This window comes from Cyprinodon tularosa, unplaced genomic scaffold (genome assembly GCF_016077235.1).
Source record: "Cyprinodon tularosa strain WSP-4 unplaced genomic scaffold, ASM1607723v1 ctg294, whole genome shotgun sequence".
Classification (NCBI taxonomy): Eukaryota; Metazoa; Chordata; class Actinopteri; order Cyprinodontiformes; family Cyprinodontidae; genus Cyprinodon; species Cyprinodon tularosa.
Genome location: NW_024039001.1, coordinates 48,025 through 68,281, shown reverse-complemented (window position 1 = coordinate 68,281; position 20,257 = coordinate 48,025). Strand labels below are relative to the sequence as shown.

The 20,257-nt window shown below is 37.4% G+C and overlaps 1 protein-coding gene across 1 annotated transcript; it reads right to left on the bottom strand.

Annotated features, from left to right (window-relative positions):
* Positions 1–1,474: 1,474 nt before the first annotated feature.
* apodb (apolipoprotein Db) lies at positions 1,475–8,600 on the bottom strand. Its single transcript, XM_038291101.1, has 5 exons — positions 8,464–8,600; positions 6,441–6,556; positions 6,242–6,363; positions 2,804–2,889; positions 1,475–2,043 (listed from the first exon to the last, which is right to left on the bottom strand). The coding sequence occupies exons 2-5, from the start codon at positions 6,549–6,551 to the stop codon at positions 1,811–1,813; spliced, it is 552 nt and encodes a 183-aa protein (XP_038147029.1). The 5' UTR covers positions 6,552–6,556; positions 8,464–8,600; the 3' UTR covers positions 1,475–1,810.
* Between the last annotated feature and the right edge of the window lie 11,657 nt (positions 8,601–20,257).

Here is a 20,257-nt window from a genome sequence, read left to right as displayed (position 1 = left end):
TGTTTTAACTTGATTAGCGTCAATCCTTTGTATGCATTCTTAAAAACTCAAAGAATGTGTAGAATGCCGCTTTGGGGTTTGCATTATCTATTATAAGTGTGAAAAAAGTGATAGAATTTGCCAATTTCTTCTTTATTAATAGAAAATACTGTGTACCCTCTATTTGTGTATAAGTGCTACATGTTTAAACATAACGTAGTTAAGTAAAAATTAAAACATGTATCGCATCTGGCACAATTTCTGATCATCTGTCAGATCAAAACTACAGTCAATGGAGAAGTTCAGTCTAAACGAGGACTTTAAAAGTGAATATAACGGTTATTAAACAATGTAATGGTTGAAGACTAAAATATGAGATCAACATATGAAATATATTGAGGCTGAAACGATTAATCGGATGAATTGTGATTAATTGTTTATTGAAATAATCATCTAATTTAGTAATCGATTAAGGGTTAAGTGGAGTAGAGAGAGACTCTATAACAGGGGTCACCAACATGGTGCCCACGGGCACCAAGGGGCCCTCAAGGACCACAAGGGGTGCCCTTAGAGTCTTCTGAAAATAGAACAACAGTGAGCTACGTTTGAAATTTCATTGTATTCTTTTGCTCTTCTTTTTTAATAGGGTTGTAGAACATTTTATCATTTAATCGTATATGGCATTTAAGCATTTATAGAGATTTCAAAATGAAAATGTCTATAAGAAAATTATAAATTTAAAGAAACGATAAAGATATGTATATAATGTATGAAGTTTAGGTGAACGTTGACCCTTGCCATTCATAGGTCAGTATTGGTAGCCCTTCCTGTGACTCAGTGCCCCTGAATTAGCCCTCAACTGTAAAAAGGTTGGTGACCGCTGCTCTAAAACATGGTTTTAGCTGACAGACAGAGCAGTAATTATACCAAGATAAAAAGAAAAATTGTGTAAACATTTTACATTTAAGATAATTATCTTTTTTGTCTGTAAATATACTCTATCCAGAAATCCTCAAAAAGCTTTATTTTCACCTGGTTTAATTTTGCTTAAGGTCTTCTTTAAAGAACCTTTGGCTATCTGATTATTAATTGATTCATAAAAAAAAAAATCAACAGATGAATTGGTTTGTAAAATAATCTTTCCCTGTCAACACAGTGTGCCCCATCCGGGCTGCCCAGCTGGGTCCCAGATATTTTAGTCCAGATGGGCTGATGGTGGGTTTCACATGGGCCCCCATCTAAAGCCTACATCAGCACCCAGGTTTCTCCCACATGGGTCCCAACAACAGAACCCACTCTGAGCCCATGCACAGCTGAAGCCCATCCAGCACAAGTGAGGCCCATATGGGCCCCACCTGGACGTGTTTGCTGGGTTAGTTGCAGTCCTAATAAATATGCTTTGGTTCAATGAGGAAAAACCTACTTTAATCAGTTCATTAAAAGAGGAGAACAAACATTATAGTTTGTAGAACTTCCACAATAAGAACAGACAAAGCGATTGTGCATTATTTATTAATCATGACAGATATTCTAACTCACACTCTTATAGTGCAATAAACAACACCCTTTAATTAGCTCTTAATCACATATATACGGTAACTTCCTTTCCGGTCGATTAATAATTTCAAAGAGACTAGATAGAAAAATATATAAAGCCTAGATCATCACAAAAACAGTTATTACTGTTCTTCATAAAATATCTATTAAATCAGATTGTATACAACTAGTGGTTACACTTCTGTTTTGCATTTCAAAAAGCAGACTTTCTGAACAGGACTAGTTTGACATGAGCGTTCTGGATCTGATTCTCTCTGCAGGGATTATCAGGTATTCAAAAGAGGTCTTTGCAGCTCTGATCAGTGGGCCTCATTCTACTGATGTCGATTCCTTCTTTGGTAAGCAGGTCTTTGGCGTAGTGTACCGTCGCCTCAGGCAGAGAGCGTGACCGTGAGAGGATCCAGGCAAAATCTACATGGAACAGACGGAAGACGTCCGTGCAGGAGTACACCACAGCCAGGCTGGTGTAGTCGGTGGTGAGGACCCAGTATGGGCTGTAGGGGGTGACTGTGGGTAAAAACCATAAGGCAGGAGTTTATATGCTGATTTGGGAGACTATTTAAGGTATCAAATGTAAGAAGCACAATTTTTGGCATTATTTACCCACAATAAGAGGTATCAAAAGTATGAATGTTTATTACTCAAGCAGAAGAAGAAATCCTACTGTTAGTTAGAGTATCAACTTAAGCTTTTTCTCAAGTAAAAGTGTAAACGTACCATTTTAAAACTTCTTAAAGTATAAAAGTAATAGGAAAAAACTGTTAAGGACAGATGCTTTACTGCACAACCCTATTAAAGGAAATAATTTCTTCAATTCTGGATGATAACTATCTTTTAAGTCATTACATTCATTTTATTATTAATGGCAACATTTTCAAATTTAACTTATAATCATCCTGAAAAGCAATCTATTTTACTATGTGGTGAACAACAATTTGGTGCAAATTAATTGTATGGTTGAAACTAATTATTTTGATAGTTTTATTTTAACAGGCCATAACAAAAATGAGCTTAAATGAAAAATACTAACCAGTCTATTTTTAAAATGTAATTAGTAGAAAGTAGAGATAATTGAAAAAAAAGGTAGAGAATAGAAAGATAAAAGTTACCTAAAGTTTTACTCCAATAAAGTATAGATAGCCAATGTTTCTACTTAAGTAAGATAAACAAGTATTTGTACTTTGTTACATGACACCTTGGCCCATAATGCACTACTTTAACAGAAATGGGGCATTTTAGCAAAGTATTTTTGAATAACCATACTTACAGTATGAGAAGCTGACTCCCAGTTTGGCCCTCTCCCTCATATCGCGAACCACAGCTGTTCCTTCTGCTGTGCTCAGCTTATCTTTTCTGGAACATAGAAAACAGAAGAAGTTTAGCACTACATTGTTTCATCTCCAAAATATTTTGCCACGGATCTTAATCTGGAATGTCCTGCAGGTTTGATTTCTATTAACTAGATGATTTACAAGACAACCCCCCCCACCCCCCACCCCCAAAAAAAAAAAAAAAAAAAAACAAAAAAAACAAAAAAAAAAAAAAACAGCTAAATGAGGTAGAAACCAGATGGTCCTGAAATGTAGAGTCAGTGGTTGCTATGGGGATTCCCGCCTCTTCTGGAGTAGAGGGAGTCTACAAGTTTACCCTTTCTATCAGAAACAATAATACTAGTATGTGCAAAAACTCGGAGTAGTGACTGAAAATTTGGTTGCACCACGACTCACTAACTGTTCTGTGACTCATGCATTTCAACTCCTGACTTCGATATTATCAGGGTAAATCAGAGTTTGTATATCTGGGGTCCATTTCACTAAGCAGGTTTACTGAAAACTGAAGTTTTTTTAAACCTGAAATAAGGGAAACTCTGAGCTTTCTATTTCATGAAGAGAGTTCCCTCAGCCTGTGTTTCAGTCACTGTAGTAACATTTTTCCCAGAACTAACATGGTCAGGAGCTGGTTTAGCTGGTTAAACTCTGAGTCTTCACTCTGCTTACAGTCAATCATGCTGTTTTATTTCCCAATTTAGTGCAATTTTTGCCGTAGTTTTGATCATACAATAAAAAAAACACATTCACTAGGTCCATTACACACATTAGGGTCTTAAAAACAAACATTGGATATACATTTGACGAGGATCTTATTAAAGAATAATCTGCATTTTTTCACAGAGAATCGAATACTTATAGGGAGAGGATTCTAAAACTGAGTTGACAGGATGTGAGAATTACTTGTCTTTGGTTTGTTTAATATGAGCGACTTTCTTTTTATTTATTTCTATTTACAGTACATGAAGAGGAAAGAGGAAGTACCTTAAGGTTTTGAATTAGATTCACTCTGTGATTACAACCTACTGTGCCTACTTGCACAATCTGAAGCCATTCTATGGGACTGATAACTGCTAATTTAAATAATCTATTTATTGGGACATCCGAATTGACTACAAACAGACACTTAGTATTTACTGTGTAAAAGAAAACAGAATCAAACTAAGGAGGAACCCCATGAGATGAACAGGTTCCATCCATTAGAACAATGTTTTTATGCTTCATCCTCACCTGCTGTCAGATGATTTCACCTAAAAAGATACATTAGTCCACTATTCAAGAAATAAACCTGTAATGTTATCGAGTTCACAACAGACTGTAGCAAGCCGTTTTAATATGTATTACTTTACTAAATATGTATGACTTATATCTGCAAAAAAAAATGTATTTCTAAATGACCATTTCAAACAAAATACCATTCTTCACATCTAGAATAAACGTAGTGGATGTCTAGAAATACATTTCAGATCTATATATTCCTATTGTTGCTGGTCAGCATTTGTATCATTTTCAACCATGAAGAAAGGTACTTCAGATATCATAAATAAATATTCAGTAAAGCTGATAAATGTAAAAACGGCCACTCGTGTAAACAATTCTAAGTACATAAAACTTTATTCTTACAAGTATAATTTTTTTTTTTTTTTGTACTTTCTAAAATGCAGTTTCTGCTCCAAAAATGTAACTTAGAAGATATTTCATTACAGTTCAGTCTAGGAGTTTGAATTTGATCAGGAAGAATCTTATTTTAGTGATCTACAAACGGAGCAACAGAGAGGAGTGTGCTTTTAATATATGTAAAAACAGCCTGCCATAGTCCACTTCATATAAACTTACGAGCAAAAATTGTCTCCTTTGCAGCTGTTTGTCATGGCTTTGGTTATGTTATGCTTTACTTTGCTCCTTGTTTTCTAGTTTTTATTGGTTTAATTCCTATTTTGTTTTAATTTCTAGATTTATGTTAGTTCTCATGTTGTCCTCTGTAGCCCTCTTGTGTGTGTGTGTTCCTTTCCCCTTGGCTCCCTCGTTGTCTCCTCTCACACCTGCTCCTTGTCAGCTCGTTAGCCCTCCCTTTGTCTCTGTCAGCTATATATGCTCTCCCTCTGCTCTCACTCTTTGTTGGTTCCTTGTTGTTGCTGGTCCTGTCATCACTGCAATCGTCTCACCTCATCTCTCCCTGGCTCCTTCTACATGTTTTCCCTTGATGTCTCCATGGTTCTGGTCTGTCATTAAAACTACAACTATTCACCACAGCACCTCTGTCTCTGCATTTGGGTCCTCCAAACCTCAACCAAGACGTGACACTGTTACACTGTTTCTGTCTTTATACACATTCTCCATTTATTTTTTTAATTTCTGCATTAGAATCTTTAGTCCCAGTGGGGTGAGATAGGCATTTCCTATTGCCTGTTATCATGGTGACTCGTCGAATCAGTGCTCCACTGATAATGGCTTTTCATGCTTTTTATGCATGTGTTAAACTCTAAATGACACTACTTAGAGTATATTAAACTTATTCATAGCAGCTGTTGTGTAACTGAAAACTCTGAGTTCCCGACATTAGGCTATATCAATCTAGAGTTGCCAATTTGAGTTTGTTAAACCTGCTTCATGAAACGGACCCCTGCACTTTATGTCTGCGCAAAGTCATGGCAAACACAAAAACGGTTTGAATCACAGGCAACCAGAATGTCCCTCAGTTTTTCAAAATTAAACACCTGTATAGGACTTTTTGTCAATTCTGGCATCTTGCATTAGCAAAACCAGTAATTGGAAGGCTGATTTTTAAAAGCTCCTGGTGGCTCATTCACATTGAGAAAAACTGAGCCAAATGGGTACAGTTGTGTCCCATTTAAACTTCTTTAGTGGTCTGAATTTTATATTTGTCAAAAAAAACAAAATCTAACAGGATTGTAAAATCATGTGATCATGTAAATAGCATGAAACATAAGAATATAATCATTCTACATTTAGCTGAGCCATTTAGGTCCAAAGAAGGCAACATTTTCTCTCTGCTTTCACTGAAATTCCCGTAGTAGACTAAGGAGTTTTATGCTGTGGTGTAGTTTTTCCATATATATTTCCAGCTCTGATGAAACCCAAAGTATTTAAATTGTCATAAAAACAGAATAAAACGAAGTGTTGATCAGTTTCTATCTCCCAAACACCTTTAATGTTCCACTCTGATAATTTAGGCCTCTGTGTTACATAGCAAACCTATATTAAAGGAAGCATTTAGAATAGATATAACAGTTTAGGCTAAACTAAACAAAATCTAATGTTATTGTTTTTATTCATTCATTTTTTTGTTCTAATGGTGGTCATCTGTTTGGACCACAGAAAATTATTTTCTGTCCAAAGATCCCAGTTGTACTCACTCTATCTGGGCGTTCAGAACTCGGATAGTTCCATCTTTCCTCAAGGAGTAGTTTGCCTCGATGCATTTTCCTCTTGCAAACGAAGTAGGAAGCTTCTCTATCTCATACCACTTGCCCAGGTACTGGTGACAGAAATAATGCCTTACTGCCTGGTAACTTATTGTTTATATGATCATCCACCACATTTTAGATGATTTACCTTCTCAAGTTGAAAGTTGGGCTGAACTGCTGGACTGGGACAGGGACCCCAGTGATAAGTCTGAGCTGAGATCAGCGGCAGCAGGAGGAGGACGAGATAAACTGCAGACATGGTTCCTGTGAGGGAAGAATAGACAAATATAAAAGTTGGATGTGTTTCATGTTTAAAAGAGTTGATTAATAAAACAATGTAGAGCTGACATGCATTATGGGTATTGTAGTCAGCATGTTTAGTGGCTGTTCTGGATGGGCAAATGAATGACATCCACCCATACATCGGTAACAGGTGAGGGTTGAAACCAGTAACCTGAAAAATCCACCTTCAGCTCACTTGTAACTAACATTTTTATTTTATTTAGTTATATTTATGTCATTCATACAAAAAAAATACATTTTTAAAACGGTTAAATAAAAGAAGCAGATATCTTGTCCCCCGCCCTTAACACCAGTAGTTAAGCCAAGAATATTTACATAATAAATACTGAAACTTCAGCTGCAGTCCAACAACCAGCAAATTTACAAAGTATGTGAACATTTTTCAAGTTTCACATTTTATTTCATTTCTAATACTAAACATAAAGCTCAAAATAATCAAATTGTCTTATCTTTTCTTAGCATTGTGTATCTTAACATGTTTTAAAACTCTATAATTGATTTAGCTTTTTTAATCTTTCTCCAAACTGTTCCCTAAACTGACCCCATACACAGAAACACATCACACCAATACTTTAGTTCTGAACTTTGATTTTACCTTTATTTCAAATCCTTTTAAATTATAATAACTTTGCATTTTTTTTTAAATATCTCCTAAATATTACTCCAGATGCTGTAATCAAGTAAATCATCAATGTTTAATGTTTGCATTTCAAGGAATAAAGGATTAGGTGGATCTCTTATTTAATTGCACTTGTCATGATGACATACAGTAAAAGTCACTGTGTTCACACCTACTGCACAATACTGCAGCGTGACGCACCATTCCTACAGTACAAAATGTCTCTTTATGTACTAAGGTGCAGCTTCTGTCACACAAGGTTAAATAAGACTTATGAATTACAAAACCAATGATGGTTATAAAAGCTATTTGGTTGTTAAGTTTCTTTGCATTTGACTTGTTAGTATTTTATTAACGCACTGATCGTAACCATAACAGTTGCAGATGACAAACAGAAAATTCATGCTCTTTTTGTGCATTGTGGTAACTATGGGAGTCATTTCATCATCTGTGAGTCTTCTATATAATGAGAGAGTGACACAGACACTATGGCTCAGTTCATTAAAAGAAACCTAAGATGAGTTTTTGCTGCTTCTTCAGTGAACAAAGGTCTCAGACTAGCCGCCCAAGGGAATATTTTGTTGCTCCATCTAAATTCAGCTTTCTTTTTAATAGATGGAGCAAGTTTATTTGTCTTAAGGGAATTATTTTTGGAATGGATTCATTCTGTGTTCGTAGAAACAACCACCATGATCAAGTTTATTACCTTAACAGGTTTTACTGGTCATCCAACCCATTAACATCTAGATTCTTCCACGTTTCCTACCGTAATGGAAGAAAACAACCCTTGCATACCTGACAAAGTTCACATTAAAACACACATTGGGTTGATTAAACTTGTTATGGTTGACTTTGGGTTCATGGTTGTGTTGATTGATGGAATAAGGGAAAAAACATCCTCTCTATTCTACAAGCAGTGTTATCCACTCCTCTTTTGTCTTGTTTGACTGCATACATAAAGTAGCCACACCTGTTCTTCAGGTTTGAGGCACTGCTTTGGGTTAAATACACCTGCAGTGTGCTGACATTAAGCTCATTAGAAAACATGTTTTTTAATGATGTTTAAAAGGACTTCAAGGCTATATGTGTTAAATTACATATATGAAAACCATTAAAACAGAAAAATAATCTGTTTAACCAGACAAAAAAAAACAAAAAAAACAATAGAAAAACATTCAAAGATTGTAAAATAAAGACTTTTTCTTCTCTGTGCTGCATTTTAAAGAAATATCTGAGAAAATGTTCTTACTTGTAGAGTGTGAAGCTGTTCAGTGGAGGTTTGGAGCTGTGATTTCAGTCAGTCTGACTCCTCTGCTCTTTCCGTCAACACTGACTCCTGTTTGTCTTGTTATAGGGGCGGGAAGCTAATTGTTTTCATGCGCACATTCCCTCACTGAAGGAGTGCTGAATCAGTGAGGAGATAAACAGTTGTTCCCATTCATATCTCATAATGTTGCCGGTATATTGTGTCCTATTGGAGTCGAATTAAATCTCTATTTATCACATTATCTATGTTGGATTATATTAGAGCTAATAGACACAGAACTGAGGGTTAAACATAACAGAATTCAACCTTAACTTTAGATGCTTTTTAGGATTATTCTTACTGATGATGTGTGATTCTGTTACACCCGAATATTACCTTCATATTGTGTGTCAGAACTAATGTTTCCCCAAGTAGTTTATCTAATCGGACAGTTCCTCTGTCCATCTATAGTTATCATCTTTATTGTGTAGGTGGCAAAGATTTGGGAATGGAAGAATGAACAATGATGCAATGATGGGATGCAAGGGCGTAGGTTTGATTTGAACTTTGGTAGGGAGACTATCAGTCGGGTGTCATTGGTGCTATGCAATATGCATGCCCTTTTTTATGCATGGTGTGAGGATCCGTACTGATAAGAGGAATTCATTGTTAAAAGAGAAAAGCATAATTTTGGTACATTAATAAAAATTGTATAATCACTACACTCATTAGATGCTGTTTATTAATGTTTGAAGTATCACCGGCTCTGATGAATGTGGAATTAGGACTGTTTTCCACTTTGAAAATGGTTTCATTTGAACGACTAAGAGAGAAGGTAAACACAGTATTTTCTTCTGAAGATATAGAATTGTGCAGAGTTAAACCCCACTCTTATATTTTTACCTACTATTCTCTCTCTGTATCAAGCAAAATAATACATTCATTAAAATATTAACTTCACTATAAAAGTGGAACATCTGGGCTGTAGTTACTCTGTATAGCCTATTTCATGTATTTTATCTGGGACTGAAAAAATGAATCATATTAATTGATTATTTCAATAATTGTCAACTAATTTAGTGAGTGATTCATCATTAACTGGAGAATAGAGACTCTAAAACATAATAAAAATGTAAAATATGCCTTTCTCCTACAGAGCAATCCACTTAGATCAGTAATTATACCAAAATTTTAAAAATACAACATATATATATAATATATAAGATTAAAATAAAATGTTTTTGTCTGTCAATATTCTTCATCCAGAACTCCTCATGTGGAAATATTTTAGTATCACCTGGTTTATTTAGACATCACCTGAAGCACTGAAGGGCAGCTGCTTCACCTACAAGCTGCCCTGCATCATTATTCCTGGATATCTGTGTTTCCTATAATCATATAATGTATAAGTGCATTTTTAATAGTAAAGGATTAAATGTAACACAATCTTTTATCATCGTCCTATATTGCTTACTGTCTGACTGTTCAAATAGCTCCTTATGTCTATTTTCTTTTTTAGTGGCATCATCTACAAACACAACACTGAGAATGAGCCTAAGTGTATTCAAATATAAAATCACTTTTAACAATTATAAAAGACAATATAACACTATCTTATCTGTAATTTAATAATATCCAAAATAAACAGCCAGATTCAAGCATTTTTACCAGACATTAATGTTTGTACTAATTTACTTATAGACTGTGTGGAAATCTATGTAAGATAAAATGAATGTTAATATTCTTCCTCTGTTTGTTCTTGTCTTTATCCTATTTCTAGAAGTATAAATAGTCAATTCAATTATTATTATTATGTGGAACCCTAATTATGCTTTTTAAAGAAAAAATAGCAGATGTTTAGGCACCATTTATAGGCTACTCTATAGAAGAAAAACACCTGCTAATAATTATACCTGAAAGAGTCATCAAAAAATGAAAACAGTAATAGCAACTAAATATCGGTAAAAAGGAAACCCTCACATTTTCTTTCTTAATTGGCTGTGGCTAAGAATCAGAAATGTTGATGGCTTACAGCCTTTATTTGCCCATTTTTCCAGCAGTCTTCAGAACTCCTGGATGACTCAGAATATTTCGTTTTAAAAAAGAAAAAAAAAGGTTTTTGTTTTTTAGTACACATGATATTTCTTTTTTTTTTTTTTTTTGGACTAGTTTTGCAGCCTAATATTAATTGCAGTAACCGCGGCATTTTAGTGTGAATAAATGTTCAATTTTGAACGGACTAGAAAACAGCCTATCAAGGAGAGAGAAGGCGGGACCTAAGGCAGAACAACCAATGAGAGTGGAGTTAAACAGCGCAGCACAGTTCCATGCGCTGCTGCGTGAAAGGGACAGGAGAGACCAGGCAGAGGAGCTGCGAGAGGAAAAGAAGCCACTGCTGCAACAACTACTGCTGTAAATTATAAACATGTTGCTCACATTGGTAGGGACAATTAGGTCGGTTCAAAATTTTGGTAGGGAAACCTACGCCCATGGGCTGAGGAGGGAGACACTTCAAGTTAAGAAACATAACCGGCCCCGTTTATAAATCCTAAAATCAATTATTTTGTTCACACATTCATTCAAATACTGAACTCTTAAGAACTCAAATAAAATGGTTTATAAAGTTCTGACGGAGTTCAGCGCATGCGCAGGCCCAGCGAATGGGAACGCCCCTAACCGCTGTATTCGTTCCATTGTGGGCGTGGAAACTGATTACGTCGCACACATTCACACATTTTCTATGAGTGAAGCTTTACTCAGCCATATCATTTCCCATACGGACAGCGTTGCAGGCAGACTGACTGCACTTTTATCAAACATTGAGAATTACCCAGAAGGACTTAAACCAACATCAGAAATGGCTTCTTCTGATCAAGGAATGAACAGAAACATCTCCATCTCCATTCCAAACGTGGAGGAATTAATCCTCCCACAGCTGAAGACATTATCTCCAGCAGAATGGACCCTGCTTTTACAGGGTCAGAAGGATTCGCACATTACTGAAGTCCTGACAGACATTCTCACAAACATATTTCAGAAATGTGTGGAGCAGGCGATGATATTCCTAGTTCCAACGATTGAAAAGATTATGGCTACTGAAACACAGCCTGAAACCATCGGAAAAATCAACGTGAAATTGAGCAGCCAGATCTCAACAGAATTTGCAAATGTTCTTCAAGTTACACCAGATTTCAGTGCTGAGGGAGAAATGTTAAACGCATTGATGGAAGAGGAGGTCTCTGATAAAGTTACATTGCTGGTAAACGAGATCATAAAGACCCCTGAGTTTTCAGAGGAACCAGCGGTATACGTGAGCCGATGCTTCGGTGACCTGAAAAACTTTAGAAAACTGGTTTCAAACTCAGGTCAATGTGTCAGAAAATATGTGAGCAGAGTCCGTTTTAATTGCCCTGAGAGATGCTGGCACTCGTGCACAAGAAAGAAGGTTTCAAATTTGGCTTCAGGCCAAGAAGAGACTGCATCGCTCTCTTCGGAGAAACGTGTAATGACTCCGTCCTTGCAGGAGTCCGTGAGCAATGGCGTCGCTGATATAATTGTGAATTCCAGAGGAGTCTTACATGAAGACGCAGAACCAGAACAATTGGTTAATTCTTTTGAAATAGCAGAACTGTCAGAGGAAATCAGCAAAACGATCATAGAGGAACTCAGTTCAGCTGAAAAACCACAGAGCCCTTCAGGTCAGCGCGCTTTTAACAATGAAAAAATCGTTCTTATCCTCAAAAACATTTTCCAATCAAGGCTCAGAACTGGCAACTCAGATGCAATCGCCAAACCTGAATTCTCCCAGTTTGTCAAACGGCTGTTTGAAAACATGGTGGCTTCTCTGAAGAAAGCTTTACTTACAGGTGACACAAAACTGGTAAAGCTGAACTGTTGTGAATGGAGCCAAATCATTTTCCCTGGATGTACACCGGACTATTCATCATCAGAAGAGGACATCCCAAATACACTGGACTACAAGGACACAAAATACATTCCCAAACCAGATTATCACGCCATCAAATCACAAATTGACGTCTTGTGTGCAGAACCTTTGGAAAATCCATTTCTGAGTGACATGATCCAAGAATTTGCAAAGGAACTGACTGATCAGTTATACGCAGACCTCACAAGGGAGTATTATAGTAAAATCCCATCTCCTCCAAAAGGAAAGTGGCTGTCAGATTCTGTCATCTCTCTAAAGAAAACTAGAGTCTTCTCTGGGCAGATCCAAATTTGCCCTGAAGTTTTTTATGCCAGAACTGAAGAGGAGGTTAAGCTGTTCCTTGGAAAAGTCTTTCTTTGGATAAAAACAGAAGAAACAGAGGGGATAAGTGAAGGAGACAAAGTGTGCAGCTTAGTCTCAAAGATCGATGATCTGGTGGAAACATTGTCGAGTCAAACGAACAGCCCAGAAGCCAGTGTTTTTCAAGAACTAAGGCCGAGCACACCCGAACCCCAAAATGAACAAGACACTTTTCTTTCCCAAGAATCAGGGTCCATTAGTACCGTGACCGACAGCAAACAGGACATCCCATGTACATCGGAGGGAAATGCTGCCCGGTCTGCATCTGTCTCTAGTGATTCCGTTTTTTCTTGTGAAATTAAACCGTTTGATCTGCCCAGGAAAAGACCAGAAACGTTTGATGAGAACAAACATTTGGCTTTCTTTGTAATGGCCGCAGTGTTCAGCTGTTCAAAGAAAAGAGGCGGACCCCTGACGTCACTAGAGATAAGACAGAGCTTATCCAATATGTCGGGAAAGAGAGTGAAGAGACTTGCAGACCTGAGTAAAAATGAAGAATTAGTAAAAAAGGTTGTTACAGACATCTGCAAACAACTGAGAGAGGAGTTTGGCTCGGATCAAGCAATATACAGTGCCATGATATCACACAGTGTTTTTCCAGTTCAGACTGCAGTGGTAAAATATTTAAGCAGTCATCTTCCAAAACCCCGAAACTGTAAACCTAGTATCTTTGGGAGATTTAAAGACATTTTTAAGGGCCTGTTCCGACAAAAGTGAACCTCTAAGAGCCTGTAGATGAAAACTACAGGCTCGTCTGTCTGTCTGTCTGTCTGTCTGTCTGTCTGTCTGTCTGTCTGTCTGTCTGTCTGTCTGTGTGTCTGTGTGTGTGTGTGTCTGTCTGTGTGTGTGTGTCTGTCTGTCTGTGTGTGTGTGTGTCTGTCTGTCTGTCTGTCTGTCTATCTAAGTGGTTTTCTCCAGGTGCTCTGGTTTTTCCATAAAAAAACAAACATTAATCTAAGGGGGTATTTTAAATATTAAACCTCAATGGGACGGTCACTTTAAAAGCAACAAGAACCGTTTTTTCATACCTGTTAATGGAAAGCTATGGGTTTGCACCTTCAAGCTTTCCCTCTCTGGTTCTTTTTCCTGAAAAGAGATCACTCTTGACAAACTCTTTAAATAACACTTCATTACGTATATGTATAAAATAAGCAGGAGACATGACAACAGATTTTGATAGAAATTGTAATCTTACTCAGACCAAAAAAAGTTGCTTAGAGTTACAGAAGGCAGCTGCTTACCAACCGGGCTCGCATCTCGTGAATTCACAGTTAGAGAAGCATTTTATACAAGTCCAGTCTGCCACATCATCACATCATTACATCATACATGTTAGCAGATGAGGAGACATCCATGGCTCCAGGCCTATCACAATATTACATATTGTTCTTAGCTTAATCAGTTTTTAAAATAATATAAAGCTGCATTGGATTTAGAAATATTTTCGCCAAAAGATTACATGTTAAATAGTTAAGATAACCGCACAGATTTGAATTCTCAACCTACAACCAAGCAGAGTTAGAGGTGAACCAGATGTTGTGGACTTCTTCAAAATGTGCATTTTATTGTTTAGACTTGATGAAATAAGATTTAACTGTAGATCAAATGTACGATGGAGAGCTCCTCCTCTTAACAGATTCCTTTAGTTTTTTTTTAGTTTTTTTTCAGAATTACCTTTCTATAGATCTTCAGCAGCTGTTGGTAAAGTTTCAGGTTTAATATGTAAACTATTTCTATTACTGTTTTGCAGCGTTTGTGTTTGAGGATAACTGAAACAAATTGAGAATAATCACCTCCTGTTGGAGGATGTTAAAAAGCAGATTGAAGTATCAGGTTTATAGATGTGGCAACATTATAATCCTAATTAAGGAGGCAGAAAGGAAACAAGAATCAAAGTCAGATCTTTAAGTTATCAGGCTCCTCTCCTGTGGAACCAACTACCAGTTTTAGTCCGTGAGGCAGACACCCTGTCTACTTTTAAGGCTAGGCTTAAAACTTTCCTTTTTGATAAAGCTTATAGTTAGAGTGGCTCAGGTTATCCTGAGCTATCTCTATAGCTATGCTGCTATAGGTTTAGACTTCTGGAGGACATAGGGACCCCCATTTCATCATTCTGCTTCATTCTCTCTCTACTCTCCCATTCTGCAGCATCTGTTAGTTCAATCTCTGACCTTCTGCTCTCTCTGCTTTTTCTCATAGTAGCTTCGCCTCGTCTGTTCCTGTTTGGCTGTGACACCATCCTGGAGAGAAATATCAGCTGTGCTGCTACCATCAACACCTTTGTTTATAGATGCTGGAGATCGGCCTGTTTTCCAGTGTAGTCCTGTTTCTCTGACCGTGATTGGCTGGATGTGCTCTCTTCATCCTCTGACATGGGAGCTGGCTCGGAGCTCGTCTGCCTGGCTGTGTGTTTCCTGGACGGAGCCGCCTTTTACAGTTGCTTTTTGTATCTCTGCTTCTGTCTCCTTGAACCCCAGTCGGCCTCAGCAGATGGCCGCTCACACTGAGCCTGGTTCTGCTGGAGGTTTCTTCCTGTTAAAAGGGAGTTTTTCCTCTCCACTGTCGATGCAATCAACTGGTTTTCCTTAGATAGAAAACTTTGAATCAATTTGACTGGATGATCTGGTTGAACTGTAAAGTGCCTTGAGATGACATGTGTTGTGAATTGGCGCTATATAAATAAACTGAATTAAATTAAATTCTAGGCTTCATTGTAAAATGAATTTAAACTGTTTTAACTTTATTTCTTTTTTATTATGAATTTATTTTTTGTATTTACCATGGATATAGATAACTGATTGGTGTTTTAAAAAAGCAAATAATAACAAAAACAGTGTACTATATTTTGGAAACAGACAATGCAGACAGTTCTTCAGCACTGACAGCAGATGGCGTACAAACATGTTTATGTCTGCTGATTAGGCCTGTTGCAAAAAGTCTTTGCAGGCTAAAGGAGATAAAGTAAACGATGTCAGGACAAGTAGCACTTTCATCACTGTTACTATAAGTGATGATTCATATTAGTTGACAATTCTTTCAATTATCAATTAATTCTACTTCCTATAGTCCTTAATAAACACCAACAGATCTACTGTTTCCTAATAGTAAAGTCAGCCGCATTTTTGTTAAAAAAAAAAGTAAATTCCTTATCACAATAAATACTAAGTGTGTAAGGTTTTAACTGTATCGCAGCCAGGTGACTGGGTGACGATACGAAGAAAGTCTAGTCGTGAATCTCTGCCAACTGGTCACCACCAACCCGTCCATGTTTCTAACTGCTTTACCCCGGTTAGTGACACATCCACTGAGAAGCCCACTCTGGTAATTGGCAGCTTCATAGACAGAAACGAGGCATTAGAGACACCAGGGACCATAGTCAAATGTTTGCCTGGGGCCAGAACGGGCAACATCAAATCCTACCTGAAACTGCTGGCTAAGGATAAGGTTAAATACAGTAAGATTGTTATTCATGCTGGTGGTAATAACACCCTGTAACACCGATCAAAGGTCACTAAAATCAGTGTTGCTTTGGTCTATACGTTTATAAAAACAATGTCGGACGCCGTAATTTGCTTTGGTGAATTTATCACACCCTGGTATGGGCTGCCTGTTGCGTGTCAGATCTGATTTTTTAATCTAATTAGGACAGTTCATCTCTCTGGATATACAGTTATAATCCTCATTTTGTACATGGCAAAGATTTGGTAATGGAATGAGAGCAGCGGTGTCCTATTTTGATAAGGCTCAAGCCATGGATGTCTAATCATCTGCTAACGTGTATGATGTGAAATATGATGAAGTTGCATGCTGGAGATGTATAAAATGCCTTTTTAACTATTAATCGAGGCCACTTCCTGAGAGGTGAGCCCAGAGGTGAGCAGCTGCCATTCTGTAACCCTGAGCAGTTTCTCTGATCTGAGTAAGATTACAATTCCTAGCAAAATCTTTTGTCATGTCTCCTGGTTATTTAATACATATACGTTATGAAATGTTATTTAAAGAGTTTGTCCCGATTGATCTCTTTTCAAGGAAAAGAACTGCAAAGATAGAGAATCAGGGTGCTTACACAGAACCTAACGTTCTTTAACAGAGTAAGATTACAGTTTTTATTAATCCCTGACTCTAATTCCTCTAAACCTCTTAATTTATCTTTTTATCACCTTACCAGGACAGCTGGTCACCCAGCCTAATTGTCAGTAGAACTCATGTCTAATCCTAACTATTTAAAATTGAAAAACTCAACAGACCTTAGTCACTAATCACAACTTGATTGAATTAAACCAAAATACTCTTAATTTTAATTATTTCATCCTAAAACGTAACCAATATACCCTTATCTGATCTTCAATTACTTCACTTTTATAATATGTTTACTGGTTTGGCTATGGATCTGAGAGATACCAACAAATGTGCGCTGGCCCGTGCAATTTAATCCTCTAACCAACTGTCCTAGTCGTCGGACTGTGCATATAACATACAACCATTAATATGTTGCATTGATGAAAGTTTGATTTCAGAAGTGGAGGGGATGCAAGTATTTTTTTTATATAACTCTTACTTACAAGTTTAACATGTTCTCTAGTAGTTCTTCTGTATTTGTTTCTCCGCTTTCTATTGCATCTCCACTATCCCTCTCCTGAAAAAATATATGGATGCATGACATAAGCAAGTGGACAATCTGGGGTGCAACAATCCATGTATATTAAACACATAGTTTTACAATTATTATGAGCTTGGAGATACAAGGTCCGAGTTTGGTCTAAGGGCGCCATGGAGACACTCCAAGACTGCAGCAACATATGAAAACTTATTAAATATCGATAAGTATGCCATGACTGTGTCAGCCTACATTAAATCACACTGAAGTCATTTGATTTTCAAAAGTCAGTAAATAGCTTGAAGAATAAAGCTTCTCAGCTACAACATTGAATGTTCATATTTACATTCTTAGTAATAAAAACATTTAAAACTACTAAAGCTATGAAAAAACAAACTGGTTGGCAGTTTAAAATGATCGTGCTTCCATACACGCTGGAAAGAGAGGAGCTGTAACTTTTTGTTATTCAGTATTTATTCAAATAGATTAGGACTGTCATGTGTTGAGCTCAAAACATGGTCAAATTAACTCTCCACACATATGGGATAAATTCACAACTTGAATTCAAATACAAGAACTTATTGACAAAAAATATTTTACACTCAAACAGTTCATACTTCTTAACTTGGCTGGTGAAACTTAGCTAAAACTAAATGGTCTACAGAGAAGAAAAAAGCAAAGTAAAATGGATCACAATGATATCATAGGTCCGAGCGGATTTTATGTTTGAAAATCAAAGATTGTCTTCAAGAGTTTGGAATGAGGTCAAATTAACTTTTAAAAGTAATTTAGAGAAATTGAAATGTAAAAACCAATTCACACTGTATATTCAAAAAATATATAAAACATTATTTGGTTCAATGATATTGCATTGAATGATTTGCCAAATCAGAAAACAATTATTATTCAATAACTATCAACCTGATGTGATTCTTCCTAAGGGAATGAAAACATGTAGCAACCTTTATTGTAGATGATTTACTTTGTTTAGATAGCTTTAGCTATGTCATATTAATGTCTAAACCAGGGGTGGGCAAACTTTTTGACTTGCGGGCCAGAATGGGTTCTAAAATTTGACAGAAGGGCCGGGCCAGGAGCATTTGGACAAGCAATGTAATTTATTAAACCTGGGGATTGAAATGTATAAAAAAACAGACAATTGCAAGGTGTAAATTTAAAGAAATCAACATTTAGTGAAAAAAAAAATCAATGGAATCACTTTCAACATTCAGAACATATTATTACCCAACGAAAGGAAGGGGTCTTAAAAATGAGAGCGATGTGCGGCATGTAATTAAGCTACTGTACCGCTGCTGTGCGTAAATGCGCAAGTTGCTATTTTTTTCATAACACAGTAGAAAAACTCTCATTTCAGTGGAAACAGTGTTGTTGTTCTCCTTTTTTTGCCAGTGCATCAAAGTCTGGAGTTAGTTTCGTTGTGGCAATTCTGCACCTCCGACAGAAATAGTATAGGTAGGATGATAATCTGGATGAACTGACTGCAATTATTAAGTTTTCAGGTGGACTTTCTCACTTAAAAGCATATTAAAACTACTTTATTCCCACTGATCACAGCAAATATTCCTGCATGATTTAGATTATTTAGATAAAAAAACACCTGCCAGCCGCCGCGGTGAAATCGGAGGCGACCCGGCCCAGAGGCTGCTGTTGAATGAAGTTTTCAGGTAGAAAAATAGAGCGGGAGCAAAACTGAGTATGATTGTGCTTTATTCAAGTATTTATTACAAAGTATTAATCAAACCCATCAAAGTCATCATCCTCTGTTTCTGAATTAAACAGCTGCGCTAAATCAGACATGCCAATTTCCCCTTCTTTGCTGTCAGAGTCACTTTCCGTGCCGGGCGGCTCCTCGACACCTGTTCACACCGTTGTCGAGCGGTTGAAGTTCCTTTGTCAGATCCCCCGGGATAACGGCGAGCACAGCGTTCATTTGGTTCACCTTTTTTTTCCACATCGGCTGTGAGATGGGCATGCATGGAGTCACAGATTAACAGTGATGGTGCTGCGTGGAAAAAAACACCTGGTCTCCTTACATAGGCTACACCTCCCTCAGCCACGCTTTCATCATCTCCTCATCCATCCAGCCCTTTTCATTTGCCTTAATATCATATGTCATCAGAGCGCTGTGTCTGTCTCGCTGTCAGCTCCCAGACCAGCTTCTCTGATTGGTTGATGCGGCGCTTCCAGCAGCAAAACTTCAATTTTTGCATCTCGAGCAGCAGCAGCGCGTTGGCGGTGCGTCAGAACGCTCCCGACGCGCTGCGCCTGCTGCTCAAAATGCGCTGCGGGACCTTTTGCTGCGCCTATACACGCGTCAACCATTGACTTTGCATGTAAACTCGCTGCTTCTGCTGCGCCTGCTGCGTCCGGTTCACACAGCGAGCACAGCATTAATTTGTTTCACCATGTTTTTCTCATCAGCTGTGAGATGGGCACGCACAGAGTCACAGATTAACAGCAATGGTGATGAGTGGAAAAAACCACCTGGTCTCCTTACATTCACCTCCCTCAGCCACTCTTTCATCATCTCCTCAATGAGGTGGTCTCAAAAGTCGCAGTTACAACACACATAGGGAGCATCGCACCAAAAAAAAGACGTTTATGTGCGCCTTATAGTCGTGAAAATACGGTAATTTGGACAAGTTCGGCGGGCCGGATTAAAAAGCTTAACGGGCTGTATACGGCCCGTAGTTTGCCCATGTCTGGTCTAAACCCATATTTAAAAACTTTTGTCATGTCTCATGATTATGTAATACATATACTTTATGAAGTGTAATTTAAAGAGTTTGCCCCGACTGATCTCTGCTCACGAAAAATAACCGAAGAGAGAAAGCTTCAAGGTGGAAACACATAGCTTTCCTTTACATGCTCCA